The sequence below is a fragment of the Epinephelus lanceolatus genome, chromosome 16 (assembly GCF_041903045.1).
Source record: "Epinephelus lanceolatus isolate andai-2023 chromosome 16, ASM4190304v1, whole genome shotgun sequence".
NCBI lineage: Eukaryota > Metazoa > Chordata > Actinopteri > Perciformes > Serranidae > Epinephelus > Epinephelus lanceolatus.
The window spans coordinates 23,540,503-23,556,181 of NC_135749.1; the positions used below are offsets into that span (position 1 = coordinate 23,540,503).

General features: G+C 39.1%; 2 protein-coding genes across 2 annotated transcripts; both read left to right on the top strand.

Moving 5' to 3' along the window:
• The first annotated feature begins 448 nt into the window (after nucleotides 1–448).
• Nucleotides 449–2,954, top strand: mrps21 (mitochondrial ribosomal protein S21). The gene is made up of 2 exons (XM_033636602.2): nucleotides 449–603; nucleotides 2,425–2,954. Exons 1-2 carry the CDS (start codon nucleotides 467–469, stop codon nucleotides 2,603–2,605), a joined length of 318 nt encoding a protein of 105 aa, XP_033492493.1. The 5' UTR covers nucleotides 449–466; the 3' UTR covers nucleotides 2,606–2,954.
• A 4,991-nt stretch (nucleotides 2,955–7,945) lies between these two features.
• On the top strand, nucleotides 7,946–15,562 carry ciarta (circadian associated repressor of transcription a). The gene is made up of 6 exons (XM_033637985.2): nucleotides 7,946–8,177; nucleotides 10,863–11,210; nucleotides 11,317–11,392; nucleotides 11,511–11,589; nucleotides 11,685–11,838; nucleotides 12,698–15,562. Exons 2-6 carry the CDS (start codon nucleotides 10,863–10,865, stop codon nucleotides 13,034–13,036), a joined length of 996 nt encoding a protein of 331 aa, XP_033493876.1. The 5' UTR covers nucleotides 7,946–8,177; the 3' UTR covers nucleotides 13,037–15,562.
• The last annotated feature ends 117 nt before the right edge of the window (nucleotides 15,563–15,679 follow it).

The window sequence follows — 15,679 nt, forward strand, 5'->3', positions numbered from 1 at the left end:
GAGCTTTGTTTTACTATATATACTACTGGGTAACTAATATATTTTTCAAGTTTTATCTTTATCCACATAATACATCATAAGATATTGATTAAATTTGCATTAATAATCTGAATCTGCAAAGTAACTAGTAACTAATGTTGTTAAATAAATGCAGTGAAGTAAAAGTACATTATTGGTTTGCAAAACATCGTGGGGTAGAAGTATAAGGTAGCAAAAATGGAAACAAGGAAAGTACAAATACAGTAAGTACAGTACTAGTTACATGTTTTGCGGACATCATAAACATCAAACACTGCATCTCAAAGTAGCATTAAAAAAAACATTAATATTAAAACAAATATATCTGGCGGAATCTTTCCAGAAATAACAATACAGGGTAAACTCGAACAAATGGCAAAAGCCATTCACGGGAATGGTTAAAGCGTCACCTAGCGTTGATTTATGGCTTTTCTTGTGACCGGAACCTATGTTAGTTACATGTTTCCAGCCGGTTGGCAATTCAGCAAGCACCGGTCTCATCATGTCGAGGCACCTTCGCTTCATTGCGCGGACGGTGATGGTCAAAAACGGCGACGTTGACGCGGCGTTCAAGAAGTTAACCAGGTTAAACTCTCGTTTTTAAGATTTAATATATTATATAAGTTGCTGTTATGAAGTGGGTGACAAGCTAACGTTAGCTAAGTTACAGTTAGCCTTCCGCTCAATGTCACAGAGCTGCAGCTGCGCAGTAGCATCACTGGTCATGAAAAGCTAACAGCACAATGCTAACTGTCATGCTGAGAAGGATTTAGAAATGTCGTTAGATAGCCTTACAGAGTTGGATAAACACATTGAAAAGGTTTAAAGTCTGCAGCAATATAATCACGATTACCAACGGTTTTACAACATTTGGTCCACTTGTAGCATTTGTTAGATATAAAATAAGTGTCAGCAGTTGGTTGTGTTTTATCGCACAGAGCTCATTTGAGGACAAATAACGTGCCCCTAAATTGCGTATTAAAAAATTCACACTATTAATAAATCAAGGGGAACATTCATCATAACATGGGTCAAACACAGAGGAACTCAATAACAACAGTCTCTTACTGAAACTGGGGTTAAAAGAACACTATTTACCTTGTTGCCTGTGTACGGAACCACAAACTGTTCAGTTACGTCACCATATTTTTCATTAGATATAATTACAGACATTTTATTTTAAATTACTCTTTTTCAATAGTCTGTATTTAATTCATCTTGGCATTAAAACTCTGAAAAGAAAAAAAGATAAAAAAGATAAAATAACATCAGATACGTCCTTTTCTTTATTTATTTTATGTTGAACACTGTCAAGCTTTATGAAAGTGACCACCACTGTAGCAGGGTCATTTGTTTCGTGAATTATTTCAGACCTGAAGTCCCTTTAGGATTAAAGGGGAACTACGCCCACTTCAAAATTGATACATTATTCCTATGATCTAAGACAGTCCAAAAATGCATGTACAAAACATGAAAAAAACTCTTTCCCAAATCTAGGAGGGTGATCTGAGTATATGGGTATATTTTCTGTGTCAGAACTGAGAACACCACAATATAATAAAGCTTTTTTGGGTATAAAAGAGAAAACAAACATTATGTGGGTCCACAAAATCAGGTCACTCACGGTCTATGGAGTAGCTTCGGACTGTGACATCACAAGTTTGAGACTTAGTTCTCTGGCTTATGGCTTTGAGAGAGTAGCTCATGTTCACAAATATTGGTGGACTTTGCTAGGCCACGGAAACAACATATTGGAATTCTTAATGTAGGTTGTGTTCTTCTTTAAATTGATATTATAACTTAATGATAATTATTTTCTCTGCTTAGTTATTTTCTTTTACTTGTCTATTAGTCAGAACACATCTCAAACAAGGTGTTAATAGATTTGAAAAATACATTTTCTGTGCAGAACTAGGAATTTAAAAAATGAATGTGCGAACACTACAAACTAAGACATTTTTGTGACCCACTGTATTATTATGATTATTATTATGATAATAAGAAACAAATCTCATACACATACTGTATCCAGTCACTGGCTACTGTAATGTGTATTCTGATTTGAGCCCTATTCCCAGGTACAGTATGAAATGTATAATTAAAATAATTTTTGTAAAGCATTTGCTGATGTAAGCAGTATCAGTGCCTTCTTGGCTTTGATTTGAATGTGTTTTCAATAAAATGTGTAACTAAAAATATCCATAAATCCAGACTAAAAGGGTCTAAACTGTACAATAATCTAATTGTGTGTTTGGTTGTCTTGAGGGTTAACAGTTAGGAAATGCACTTATTATATTAACACCTGTGTTCTGCCAGTTTCACTTCTATTGCGATATCCTATTTCTGTAGTGTCTTGAATGCAACCCCAAGTGTCAGTTTTTCACACATTTTCTCTACATACTCCAGGTACCTGTCTCAGGATGGGATTATTGACACAGTTAAACGCAAGCGCTACTTCGAGAAGCCCTGCCGAGAGCGACAGCGGAAGAACTTTGAGAACTGCAGGCGGATCTACCACATGGAAATGGCCAGAAAGATTGCTTTCATCTCCAGGACAAACAGAGAGGATCCGTGGCTCGGCTGCTAGTGAAGTGGAGCGTGACGAAAGGGGACGTTATCAATGTTCGCTGAGACGGGGCCAGTGAAGTACAGGAAGCAATCAAGATCAACACAGTGTCACTGTCACGTCTAAATGGTGTTTGGAAATACCGAGAAAAATGGCTTTCATCATTCAACAGTAAAAGGATCAAGAGGTTTTAGGTGTGCATTGAGCGTCAAGTCGTCTTTGGACATTTTATTTTCTCCACAACATTAGGCATGAAAAGTGCAGTGCTTGCAGGTTAATGAATACTTGTTTGATGACATTTTGTGTTTTGAACCTTGCCACACTATCTTGCCAATGAAAAAGCAAATAAATGTGTGACTATTTCTGAAAATCTTAAGTTGCTGGACAAGTTTTTATCACACTTAAACATCTATTTAAAAGTCCAGTGTGTAAGATTTAGGGGGATATATAGGCAGAAATGGAATATTATAGATATGTTTTCTTTAGTGTATAACCAACCGTTGTGTTTTTGTGACCTTAGAATGAGCTGCTTTATTCACTACTGGTTTAAATTAGCGGGTCTGTTTGTTTTGGAGAGGAGGAGACGTCTGGGGATGATTCAGCTCCTGGTAAAAAAAAAAAAAAAACAACCCTTATCAACGAAAACTGTAGGAATTCTATTTGTGGGAAGTTGCAGCAGGTTGCAATCTGCAATCCTTGCGGCCTGATGCCACTAAATCCCTTAAATCTTGCACACTGTACCTTTTAAACAACAAAGACAAACTGCTCTCTAGCGTATCATATGGCATAAAGTGATATTTTGCACATAAAAGCTTTGGAAGTAGTTCAAAGTGACCTTATTTGCTTGAGAAAACTCAAACAACACAGGGGCTATTTTGTGAGAATGGGCTCTCAGCTCAGTAGCATCCAGTTGTTAATCAGTTCAAGGTCACTACTGCACAGTGTGGCGTTAATGTCCACCGATGATGTCGGCCACCTCCCGCAAACCCCCATCAGCGAGACACACTGGCCAGGCGTGTGTGTCAGGCCTCGAGCTTTCACCACAGGGGACTTTAATGTTTGCACTTGCTCTTGCTCCCCTCACGCAGGCAGAGTTAAACATTTGCAGCAGGCTCACTTGTCTTAGAGGTTACTAGGTCATGTTGATATCCTGTCCTGTGGCTTTAGTCAATGGGTGGCACTGTAAGGAACAGAGAGTAGTACGATAGATGACCTATATATTTACACTGAAAGAAACTGACTGTATTACAGGGTCATTTTATCTGCTTTTAAAAGGACCTTTTCTTTCTTATCTTAAGTGGTTAAAAACTTAAATGCATGTTTCCAGAAAAAGCGTTCTTCTTACTGTGGATTTTCCTTTCACCTTTGCTGTATTGTGGTGGCACAAACAAGTATCTCTCAATGGCTACGTATGTGAAAACGTTTCTTGGCACTATGGTTCATGCCCTCTGCACGATCTATGCAGCACACTTGGGTTGTGCAGTCAGTGTCAGTGTTAAGTAATATGATTGCAAAATGTGGTAATGTTTTTGTTGGCTCCTTCCCAACATGGACATGCAAACACAACGCTGCTTCCTTTATCAGACAAATAAAGACCATATGTCAGTGCTTTAAATATCCATTTTTGGGCCACCTGTCATCCCAAAAACCTGCACACACCTGGTTAGAACCATGGACAGCAGTTCTCTGTCCTCGAACAAAGTCCTTATACATATCCAACAGCTTTTACTCATGCAGTGGTGTAACATACTGGCTGCTGCTCATGCTTAATTGTAATATAATTTAGATGACACAAACAGCTAATAACTATGAAACTCAGAAAAAAAGACTAACTAAAATAGGGTAAGGAATAGATTACTGCTTGACATTTGAATTCAAAATCAACATTCAAATATTCAAATATTATACTACTTGTAGAATTACATTCATGTGGTGGTTGCATAGGATTGTTTTTCCAACTCCTGTGATCCAAACACATCCAGTTACACCACAGCGTTGTAAAGTCTAAATGTCAAAAAGCATTGAAAAAAGATGGACATAATCATTTCCAAATTTCACAACATGTTTTATCTAATGTCATATCCTGCTTCAGTCCATATTCGCTGGTGTTAAGAGTTTCAAAAATGACATTTTCACTGAGATCAATAATCTCTTTGCTCATCTGTTTGCCACAAACAAAGTGTGGCCTGCACCTTTGTAACAGGGCAGTCTAGCAGCAATCAAACAACATAAGTAACTTATATAATCTGATGAATCACTTTATTCTAATTCAGGATTTTGTTTGAGATTTTTTTCATTTGTATTTAGGCCTTGAACTCAAATGTTGCCACCACTGAAATAAATAAAATGATATACAGTATATGCCCTGGGTCTACAACAGGGGGTCCTCAGAGTTATGCACTGGGGCCACTAAATTGTCTGATAATTTAAGGGGTTTTTTTTAAACAAAATTTAAAGGCGCTGTATGTAAGAATGTGGCCAAAACGGTTACTGCACTCAAATTCAAAATACTGCTGTGAGTCGTGTCCGCCCCCCCTCCACCACAGATTCGAGGTTGCTGGACAGCGGCACGCTGGAGACTGATTTGTTTGCCCACGGGCGGCTTCCGTGGCAGGGCCGCGTCGCCGCGTCCTTGATCTTCGATTTTCCAGCGGACCGTTCGAGCAAGTCAGACTTCTCTGCTGCTAACGCTGCTGCCGGGATACAGCGGAGGAGGAGCCGGCAGCTAATGCTATGTACCAGGACACTGCTAATGCTGCCTGCCGTGCTGCTGTAGCTCAGTCGTAACTGTAACTGATGCTGAGACTCTACCGACTGCGTGACTGGTAGACAGCGGTGGGTGGCGCAACAGGCCAAAACACAATTCAAAACATAAACATGATTTGCGGACTGTAAAAATGTTTTTTAAATGCAAATATTTTGGCTGTACTATTGTTGTCGGTGAGATCAGTATGTTATATGGACATTATTTCTTAGTCTCTGTGACATATTAGGAGGATTTTATGACTATTTGCTTTAGATTTCTTACATATAGCTCCTTTAAGTGTGTTGAAAATATACATTAACATGAATCCAACATATAAGCAAAGATAAATTGGCTTGTTCATTGAAAGAAACCCATTTAATTTACAGTACTCAACATTAATGATTGGCTAATTGTTCCTGATTCTTGTGCAACCGTGAGCTAGCTAACGTTAAATCACAGTGCAGCACCTATCTTTAATGGCAAGGTGATATATGTAGTGGGGGTCCCTGCTCCGTCTCTATTTGACCTAAGGGGTCCTTGGCCTGACAAACATTGAAGACCCTTGGTATATGTTATATATTCCACGGCTTAATTACAATCTGGATTATTTTCTCATAATCTCTAAATTGCAACATAACCATCAACCAAACTTGCTTATGTTTCTTTTGTAGCCCAGTTCCCACTGAAAAAGCTGCCTAACAGCAGAGGGCACATGCAGGTTAACCGATATTATCGTTCAATGCTATTTGCATGGTGATGGTATCTATTTTGCAATCAAAACAAGTGGAAGTAAATTTCCACATGCATACCTCGGGAGCATGCATCAAGCCTGTTTTCATATCAAGAAGCTCTGGACAAGGACGACACACAAGGACATCAATGATCTGCTGATATGCATGGGCACCCAGTGCAGACTGCTTGGAAACTCGACAGCCTCTTGGGAGCTCTGCCCAACTCATAATCAAGTCATTTTGTGATAATGGCAACAACAAGGGTAATCCATCACTATTGTTTGAACTATAATTATGTTTCACAGCGGTTTGACCGCCTGGCTCATTGACACTCCCTCTTCCTTTCATTCTCCCATGCCTCTAGCTCCTGTTACTTGTTCCCTAAACAAGTAACTAATTGTTATCATCATCATTATTATTATGGTGATAATCATAAACATGTTCCTTGTGGTTATAAGCAGCCGTGTCAGCTCATCAAGTAGTTGCCACAGCCTCCTGCAGATAACAGCATCCTATTTCTGCATGCGACAAAATATGTGATTCACTCTTCAGCATAAAGCAATTTTATTATGTAACTATGTAAGACTGTGCGTCCCAAGCTTTCTGTCTCCAGCTCTAATAGGCCTATGATGCCACATCTCATAATCTCGTCTGTCTTATCAGCGTTCACTTCAACTTGAACAAAGAAGCTCCTCCAGCACAAACAAACAACACTCCAATTTGGCTCAATTTACTCAAAGTGCACACTATTCCTTAAAAGTGCAGCCAAGAATTGATTTAAAAAAAAAAAAAGAAGCTTTTTCATGCCTCGAGTATCTGCTGGGCCTACCAGGTGCACTTTATCAAAATTACAGGATGTTTTATGATCATTTGGGAGAAAGTGGAGTAGGAGGATGGCCACATGTTAATAGGGCTTGCCATTATGATGGAGGGATTATTGAACAATATTATAATTATATATAATAATATATAATACACCCATGGCTAAATCACACATCTAGCCTGTCCCATAATGTAGTAGGTGTATCTTTATGGAGAAATAAAAGACAGCTTTGCACAAAAGGTAAACACACACACACACACATCCTGATGTGGAGAGCTTGAGCTTCACTTGTCCTTACTTGAATATATACTACAGGCTAACAGATCTGAAGTCAGAGAAGATTGTGGTGCAGCTTTGCATAGACCCAAATATCCCAATAAATGAATCCCCTCAGCTTTATACACTGTGTCTCACTTACAGAGTCACGTATTACAACAGCGCGAGGAGAGGCAAAACAATGTTGTGTAACACTCGATCCGGTCCAGAGTGTTTACCATGGGACTCTGGATCACCTACAAAGTCCTCATCTTATGTTAATTTCGAGACACCCAGCGGCTCCTCACATGAAGCACGTACACCACGTTTGAATGAGGCCTCTGGAAACACCCGAAACACCCCATGACAATGAACATACATTCCTTCATGTCTGGACATTTTTCTCTCTCCAACACACACACACACTTACAGAAACACACCGGCACACTGTAAACACCAGCAGCTTGACACGTTACTACGCTGTTATTCCCCCCACAGTATTGTATCTAATAACACATGTGACCTTATTTGCATACCAAAATGTTCAGCACATGCCAACTGCCGCGTGCTGTCCCTGTCTTCCTCCAGCAGCCACACCACCCACACGTGCTGCAGTGAGAGGTGCGGTGGGAACTTCGCACTCGGCAGCCAATCGGCGCTGCGAATGCCTCTGATTGGCCAAGCCTATGAGCCAATGAGGAACAGATGGAATCCCCCTTCAGCCAATCGCGGCTCTGTACCTTCCCAGCACGTGTAGCGTCAGTTGCGTGGGTACATTTCGAACAGGTTGGAAGTCTGACAAAGTAAACGAAACACGGGCCGAGGTAGAAGGAACAGGGTGGGACTGAGCGCAAATACTGACCGTGATACAGACTGTGCCTACACATCGTTACTTCCAGAGATAGCCGTTAGCTTCTTTGAGGTCACTTCTGTACGACTGGGAATTGTTCAACTACTTTAAGCAGCGAAACGTGCCCGCACGAGCGCCTCCGTTTTGTTTGACCGTTTTTGTGAATCCAGTTCTGCTCCAGCTAGAAGGTAAGAACTCTCCGCTGACATTTTTTATGTTTAGAGAAAGAAACCTGTTTTCATACTCGACTTGTACATTTGTTAATACGTTAAATAGAATAACGTGAAGTAGCCATTTTTGGTCATATCTTACAAATTGTCTAACTAGCTTAGCTGACTTCCGGCGGCATCGCTGACGTCATAATTTATATACTGTTTTTATGGATGTTTTTTCCTGTTTTCTCAAAAATATTTAACGTCAAGCAACTTAAGAATCAGAATAAGGTTTACTTCCAAGTTGGTTTCACTAACAAGTGATGTGCCTTGGTGTTTGGTGCATACAATAAACATATTTAGCAGAAATTTAAAAAAAGCAAAGTACTGTAAAAGTCTATAACATAAATATAAATGAGCAAAAGTACAATGAAAATATGAAAAACATAGGCTACAATAATATATGTACAATATAAGTGAACCGAGAGCTGTGCAGTAATGTGGAGGGAAACTATAATCTTTATAGTTTCATTGGTTTGGTGCATTATGTGCAAAAATATAGTATATGCAAGTATATGCAAAAGTTCAGACATAGAGATTGTGTGCAATGTACAAGGAGAATGCGCAGGGGGTAAAACAACAAAGTGGTTCAAGGCATTCTTATTTCTGTAGAGGTTATAGGAGGGCTTGTTATTGCTGTTGAAGTTATAGGAGGGTTTGTTATTGCTGTTGAAGTTATAGGAGGGTTTGTTATTGCTGTTCGGGTTATAGGAGGTAAGCAGAGTAAAAAGTGGGTGTGATGTTTAACATCTGTGCTCAGATGGCCAAGCACTTTCTACTAGAGCACAGAGCAAACCTTTGCACTGCTATACGTTTGAGGAAACTTCACTGATATAACTCACTCCCTAGCCCCTCGCCCTAACCCTTAACCATTACTAATGAAAGCCTAAACTCTAACCTGAACCTTAAAACCAAGTCTGAACCCTCAAACAGGCCTTTGAAGGTCTGTCTGAAGGCGAGGAGCCAGAGTGTCCTCACTTGAGGTCTAAAACTCAAATTGAGTCTCACAAAGATAGATGTGAACACACACACACGCACACGTGTCTCTTTTTAGAGTGAATACTTATGAGTCATGGCACTGCTTGCACTGATTTGATCTCTCTTCCTATGTGATTGTTTATCAGACGTGATCTCTTGTAGGGATAGACCGATATGGATCTTTTAGGGCCAATGCCGATACCGATTTTTTTCCATCACCCTTAGCCGATGACCGATTATGGACTGCCGATTTTCTTGAGCCGATATTTGGGGCCGATACTGCTTTTGCTCCCTCAATTTACATTAAAAAAATGACACAATGATAACAAATATTACAGGTCTCAAGTTTAAAATAAGAAACATTTATTGAACAGTAAAAAATACTAAAACAAGATGGAAAGTTGAGGTAGAACAGGTAGAATATTATTATTATTATTATTATTATTATTATTATACATTCAAAGAAAAAAAAGAGTTCAGTGCTCTTAAATCTTCCAGTAATGTCTTTATAAAATAAACAAATATTTAAGATGAAGCATAAATAAAACAACAACTACTGTACACAGTAGGATTCAACAGCTTTGTTCAACTTAACCACATACTTTCAAATGAAAAAAAGTGCCAGGGAAAAATAAATCCGCAAACCCACGCCCGTATTGGCCGATGCCGATACAAGTAAAAAACTCAAATATATCGGCCCGATATATCTGCTGGCCGATGTATCGGTCTATCCTTAATCTCTTGCCATGTCCTCATCTCAATTACATTGCACTTGCTGAGACTGGGTGAAGATATTACTCACAGTTCTTCCGTACCATTTATAATTTGTACTGCATGATACTGCATGGTTCTTTTGCTGGATGTAGACTACAATATGAACACGTTAAGGTTCATACACACCCTTTACTTGGTATTAAGGGTTGATATAATGTCAATATTAGGATTTTTTATGAGAAAATATATTTTTGCAGTGATATGGCCTGTATTTTTTGTCTTTAAAGCCTCCATTACACAGTTTCTAAATTTGCACACATATAACTGAGTATTATGAGTAATATGATGAGGAATATGTGTGTCAATATCTTCTAAAAAGTAGTAATACTGAAATATTTGAGCAAAAGTACGGTGACCTTTTATTTAGCCAGTATCACAGTGCACTAAATGCTTGACAGAATAATCGCTATGGGGATGGGAATATCATAGGTATGCATTGATTTGTGCAATTGGGAGATGTTGATAGGTTTCCTTTAGTATGTAGTATACTGATAATGTAATGGAGTGCTGCAAGGATGATGTTTATTTGTAGACTAGATTTGGCTTTTGGATTATTGCAGAAAATAGACTCATTTAGCCAAATGTTAGCAACCATCTTTTTTAGACACATAAATGCTTCAGAATTCATGAGTGGGGTATTAAATGGTGTATTTTATGTTGTAGAACAAAACATGAAAATCTCTTGAGGTTGTTTTAACCTCAGTTTTTATTTCGGGCATCTAACCAAAAACCTTTTTCAAAAAACCCATTGACTTCTTGATGAGAGAACTGTTACTAAAATGCTAACTCATTTCCAAGATTTAGGAGTCATTCCTGCAGCACTCCATACTGCAACCCTACCTGAGTTTGCTCAGTGCGAAAGCTTGTGCTTAATGAACATTGGATATCATTATGTCCTTGTCTCCACAGATGAATGCACTGGGCAGCTCTTCCAAATGGCCGTCGTATGACTCGCTAACCTCCTGCTCGAGCTTCATCGTCAGTGAGAGCGAGCATACTGAGGATGAAGCAGACGTCTTCTCCGAGGGAGAAGGGTACAGTGGAACAAGAAAGTCTCCCTCGGGTGAAAGAATCACACTCTCTGGGAATTACCTCCGTTTCCCAGCTCATTCAGATCGGCTGCATTCGAGGTCTAAAATCAACCAGCCTGAATGCTGCCCAGACAAAACTAAGCATCTGAACCAAACGTCTTCTCCAGGAGCTGCCAGGTTAGGCTCACCTTCAGCGACGCCTGGGGACCTGGCCTTCGCTCAGAAGGTGAGCACCCTTAAACTCATTCCTATTTCTTTGTTTCAGTATTTCTGTCGACAAAATAGCAGATGAGTTGGAGTAGTAAAACTTCTCCTTCTTCTTATTTTCTCAGTGTGCAGATCTGCAGAAGTTTATCCGCCCTTTGCTTGAGCTTCTACATGGACTAAAGACCGGGCGATTTCACAAAGGTATGTGATTAAGCATTGAACATGAGTACCATCTCTTCTCAAGTTTTAGTGCCTCTTGATATTTAAGTGCATATTTGCCTTGACATGGATGGATGGTATATTATTTTTATATTTGCAGGTTTATCCACTTTCCAGCAGAGTGTTGCCATGGACAGATTGCAAAGGATTCTTGGAGTTCTACAAAGACCTGAGATGGGGTAAGACCAACAACAAGTAGCAAGCCTCATATTATGACAGTAGTGAAAATGGAGCTGTTGTCATTAATGCCTGTTTTTTATTTTTTTTTCTGCAGTGAGAAATACCTTCAAACCCTTCTGCAAATAGAGATGTTACTCAAAATATGGTTCCCTCAGGTGGCATTTCAGTCCAAAGATGTACCGAGCCAGACCACCACTCCCAGACTCCAACCACACTGGCGCCAAAACCAGCTCCACATGCCAGTTAAGGTGAGCTTCACGTTGGATGTTATGTCTGTCATATGATAACAAGTGCACTGCTAATGTACATGTAGCTACATGCTAACGTCAGGGAACTATGTAAATTTTGGATCATGTCCCTGCTGGAGATGTGCGGTTGTGTTTAGAAGCTTTTATTGGTGATTTTTCACTGTAAAAATTGCTGCTGTTCTCTGTTACATCATTCCTCAGCTGCACTGATAGTGCAGAGATGCCAAGATATGGAAGACCCAGAGACACTTATCAGTCAGAGCGGACTGGGCTTGAGGAAGAGGAAAATGAAGTGGTTTTTTTTTTTTTTTTTTTTTTTTTAACCATTAAAGGTCTGGTGTGTAGGATTTAGAGGCATCTATTGACAGAAATGGTATGCAATATCATAACATTCGTTTATAATCACCTGAAAATAAGAATGGCTGTGTTTTTATCACCTTAGATTGATCCATTTATATCTACATACAGAGTGGCTCCTCTTCTGCAGAGTCTGCCATATAGTTCAACAGTAGCCCAGAGCAGACAAATCAAACACTGGCTCTAGATAAGGCCATTTGCGTTTTTGTGTCTGCCTTTGTAGTTTCTGTTTTGCAATGTCACAGGTAGAAAACATTGAATCCTACACCCTGGACCTTTAAAGTATGTAAACATGTTCTAGTAGAAACTTTAAATACAAGTACGAACCTGAAAATGAGCAGAAAAGGAGCAGAAAAGGGTCCTCTATGAAAATATTATTTAGCAGATGACACTGACTTTGCACCTTCAAGAACTCAACTCATCTCAAGTTGTAATGAACTGTGGTTTTCCTTTAAGACCCTGGTTCATTATGGTTATTTTTGGTTTTACTTTCTTGTTCCAGAAGAGAAAACTGAGCTGGTCAGACCCTGACAACTCCTGCAAAGTCCTGACCACGCATGAGCACCATCAACATGGGAGCTGCCAGGCAGCGACTCCACTCAACTCCATTTCCATGTGTCTACCTGGATCACCTAAAAGACAGAGAAGTCCAGAGGAGGAAACAGTTGAAGCAGCTGAAGATGTGTTTACATACAGCGCTGGCACTTTAAGCAAGCCGTTATATTCATGTAGCAAGAGAGAAAAGTCTGAGATATCTCTGGCCTCCCCTTGTAAGAGCCCAGCTACACAGGACACCTCAGTGTCCTCAAGTGACATCATAACCACAACTGAGTCACCTTAACTGGCCTCGGCTGACCTTGCAACCACATGGAGGTGCCACTGCATGCTAGCCTGAGTGAAGGCAGAGGGTGGACTTGATTACATAAAGATAAAGTTAGGCGCAGAGCCAGTCTGTGATGCCAGTGAGGCATGTAAAACCAGAAGAGGAGGAGGAGGAGGAGGAGGAGAAATGCTGTGAGACATTTATTAACCCCTAACTATCCGGCGTGGTTTCTGATTACACAAGAGTTCTTGCACTATAATACCATGGGTGTATATTGTCTGTTTGTAAGAGTATGACTTTTGTAAACATCGACTTTCACCAAGTTAAAAAGATGTTCGATGTACTTTTCATGTGTAATGCGTTAAAGCAGTTTGTGCTCTGTTTTGTATTTTTTTCATATCATGGAATGCAGCTCTAATAGTAACAGTATAGGATTTCATATTACTGATAAAAAACAGAGAGATCTGAACATAAGTGGACAACCAAGACGCATCACAGTTCATACCTGTGCCTATCGTGTCTCCAGCTGACCACTTGTATTCAGATTTTATTACTGCCTACATCACCTAATCACTGGAAGATCAAAGAGTCCCGGGGCGAGTTATAGAGCATTAGCATACTGTCACCAAAACAACCAACATGTCCTGCATTGATGACACGGTCCTTGTTAGGGCGTATAAGCGTTTACACCACAAAAGACGTGGTCAAATGTGTCCAAGACCAACTCCACAAATGGTTTGAGTGATCGGACCACACTGTGTCTGGGTGGTCATTTGCACTTGTGTTTAGCGAGGTCCACTTGTGATTGGATCACCAAAGACACATTGCTGGCAGTATGAAGCTAAAACCATCAGTCAGCTGTCCATACAATAATTTTTCAAGCAAAAATGCTCCAAATTAATGTCTTATATGTGTGGTTATGATGGGAAACTGAACCTCTTTTGGTTTGATTTATGCTCCAGCAACTTGCAATGTCCATTTTTTCACCATTTCTTACATTTTATAGACACTAATTAAAACACTAATCAAGGAAATAATTGGCAACGTAATTTGTAGTGAAGATAATTGTTACTTGCAGCCCTATTGCTGTTAAAAAAAAACATACAAACAGGTGATTAAAAGTGGCATTTAGGTAGGTTATATTTATATTTTGCCAGTTGATTGATTGTAACATGGAGCAAAAGCGTAATGCCAACTTGTGCCAAACAAAATTATTTTGCATTATCATATCACACACACCATACGTCTTTATTTATTAGCACCTAGTGCACGCAAAACATTTTGTTCCTGTCTATGTAAATAAAAGTAGATTTAGTTGCACTTTAAGTAAACGAGCAAAATGCTGCACAGGAAATACCACAACCAGATCGCTGAGGAAATATAAGATGGTTGGCTGGTTTTAATATGTTAGATACTCTGTTAGCGTTGAAAACGTCACATTTCAATACACTTTTAAGTGTCTTTTTTTTTTTTTTTTTTTTAATTATGCAACGTGCATAATATATTTGATCCTGTGTACATTGGAGTAGATGTAACAGCATTTTGCGTGGCAATTAAGAAATGTTACACCATTTGTCAACATCAAAGAGTTGTGATATTATTTATTAAAGATCTGTTTAGGAGGATCAGCACTTGAAAATGTTGACTCCATCGACGGATGGATGGTTTACTGGTACTTGAATCAGAGACTTTATGGGCAGACTTGTCATTTGATTGTGTTTTATTTGAAATGTAACTTTGGCACTGTGGATAGAACTGGTTGAAAGGCGTAAAAAGCAATTTAGCCGATTGCCAGGCTTATTGTTCACACTAAATGCTGCAAATGTATTGTGTGTCATTATCAGGAGTAAGAACAGCATCTGTGTCCCATTCAAAATGGATTTGTATCACTGAATTGCTGTTATAAAATTCGTGTCACTCAAAGTGCTTTACTTTTCATTATGTAATACAGAATATCGCAGAGATGTGAGAAACAAAACAAAAATTTCCATACCTGAACACATCGGTTCTTTTTTGATAGCATCTGGACATTTGCACCACCATATTTTAAATCCGATATCATTCATGTTGAATGGTGTTTCATCTTTGGTGGTTTGTCACCAGTCAGCCTTACTTATATGGTAGACGTAAAGATAACCATAAAGTTGCCTGAAATTCCATCATCAGTCATACGAACATTGTATTATTTATTGAGCGATGGTGAAATCATCATCACACCATTTTTGTCATTGCAAACCAAATGTGCTGCTGTGTATATGAAGATGTTATCATTGGCCCCGAGTTATGGTATTGAAAATGGAAACTCTCAGCGTGTTTGTGGGAAACAACAGTGCAGTGAGCTGTAGTTCTGGCATTTAAAACGTAGCATCCAACTCTACACTTTTTTGTTGTGCTGCATTACACATCTTTCATTTGTGGAAAAAGGAGAAAAACTGAAAGTAGAGTAATTCCCATTTGTCTGTCTCTCTTTTTTTCCTGATTTTAGTTCCCTTTTGTTTCAGGCTATTTTTTTGTTTCTTACAATAAAATTGTCATTATTGGTGACTGATTGAAAAATGCACATATTTTTATATATTAAATTAATGATGTGGTTCATCAAAATACAGCATGTTGATTGATTCCTGGAGTGAAAAAAACACTAGTCCGTGCTTGTCTGAAGTC

Coding starts and splice junctions, on each gene's coding strand:
- mrps21 (XM_033636602.2), top strand. CDS start 467: ATGTTAGTTACATGTTTCCAGCCGGTTGGCAATTCAGCAAGCACCGGT. Junction 604..2,424: donor GCGTTCAAGAAGTTAACCAG/GTTAAACTCTCG, acceptor TACATACTCCAG/GTACCTGTCTCAGGATGGGA.
- ciarta (XM_033637985.2), top strand. CDS start 10,863: ATGAATGCACTGGGCAGCTCTTCCAAATGGCCGTCGTATGACTCGCTA. Junction 11,211..11,316: donor ACCTGGCCTTCGCTCAGAAG/GTGAGCACCCTT, acceptor TTATTTTCTCAG/TGTGCAGATCTGCAGAAGTT. Junction 11,839..12,697: donor AGCTCCACATGCCAGTTAAG/GTGAGCTTCACG, acceptor TTCTTGTTCCAG/AAGAGAAAACTGAGCTGGTC.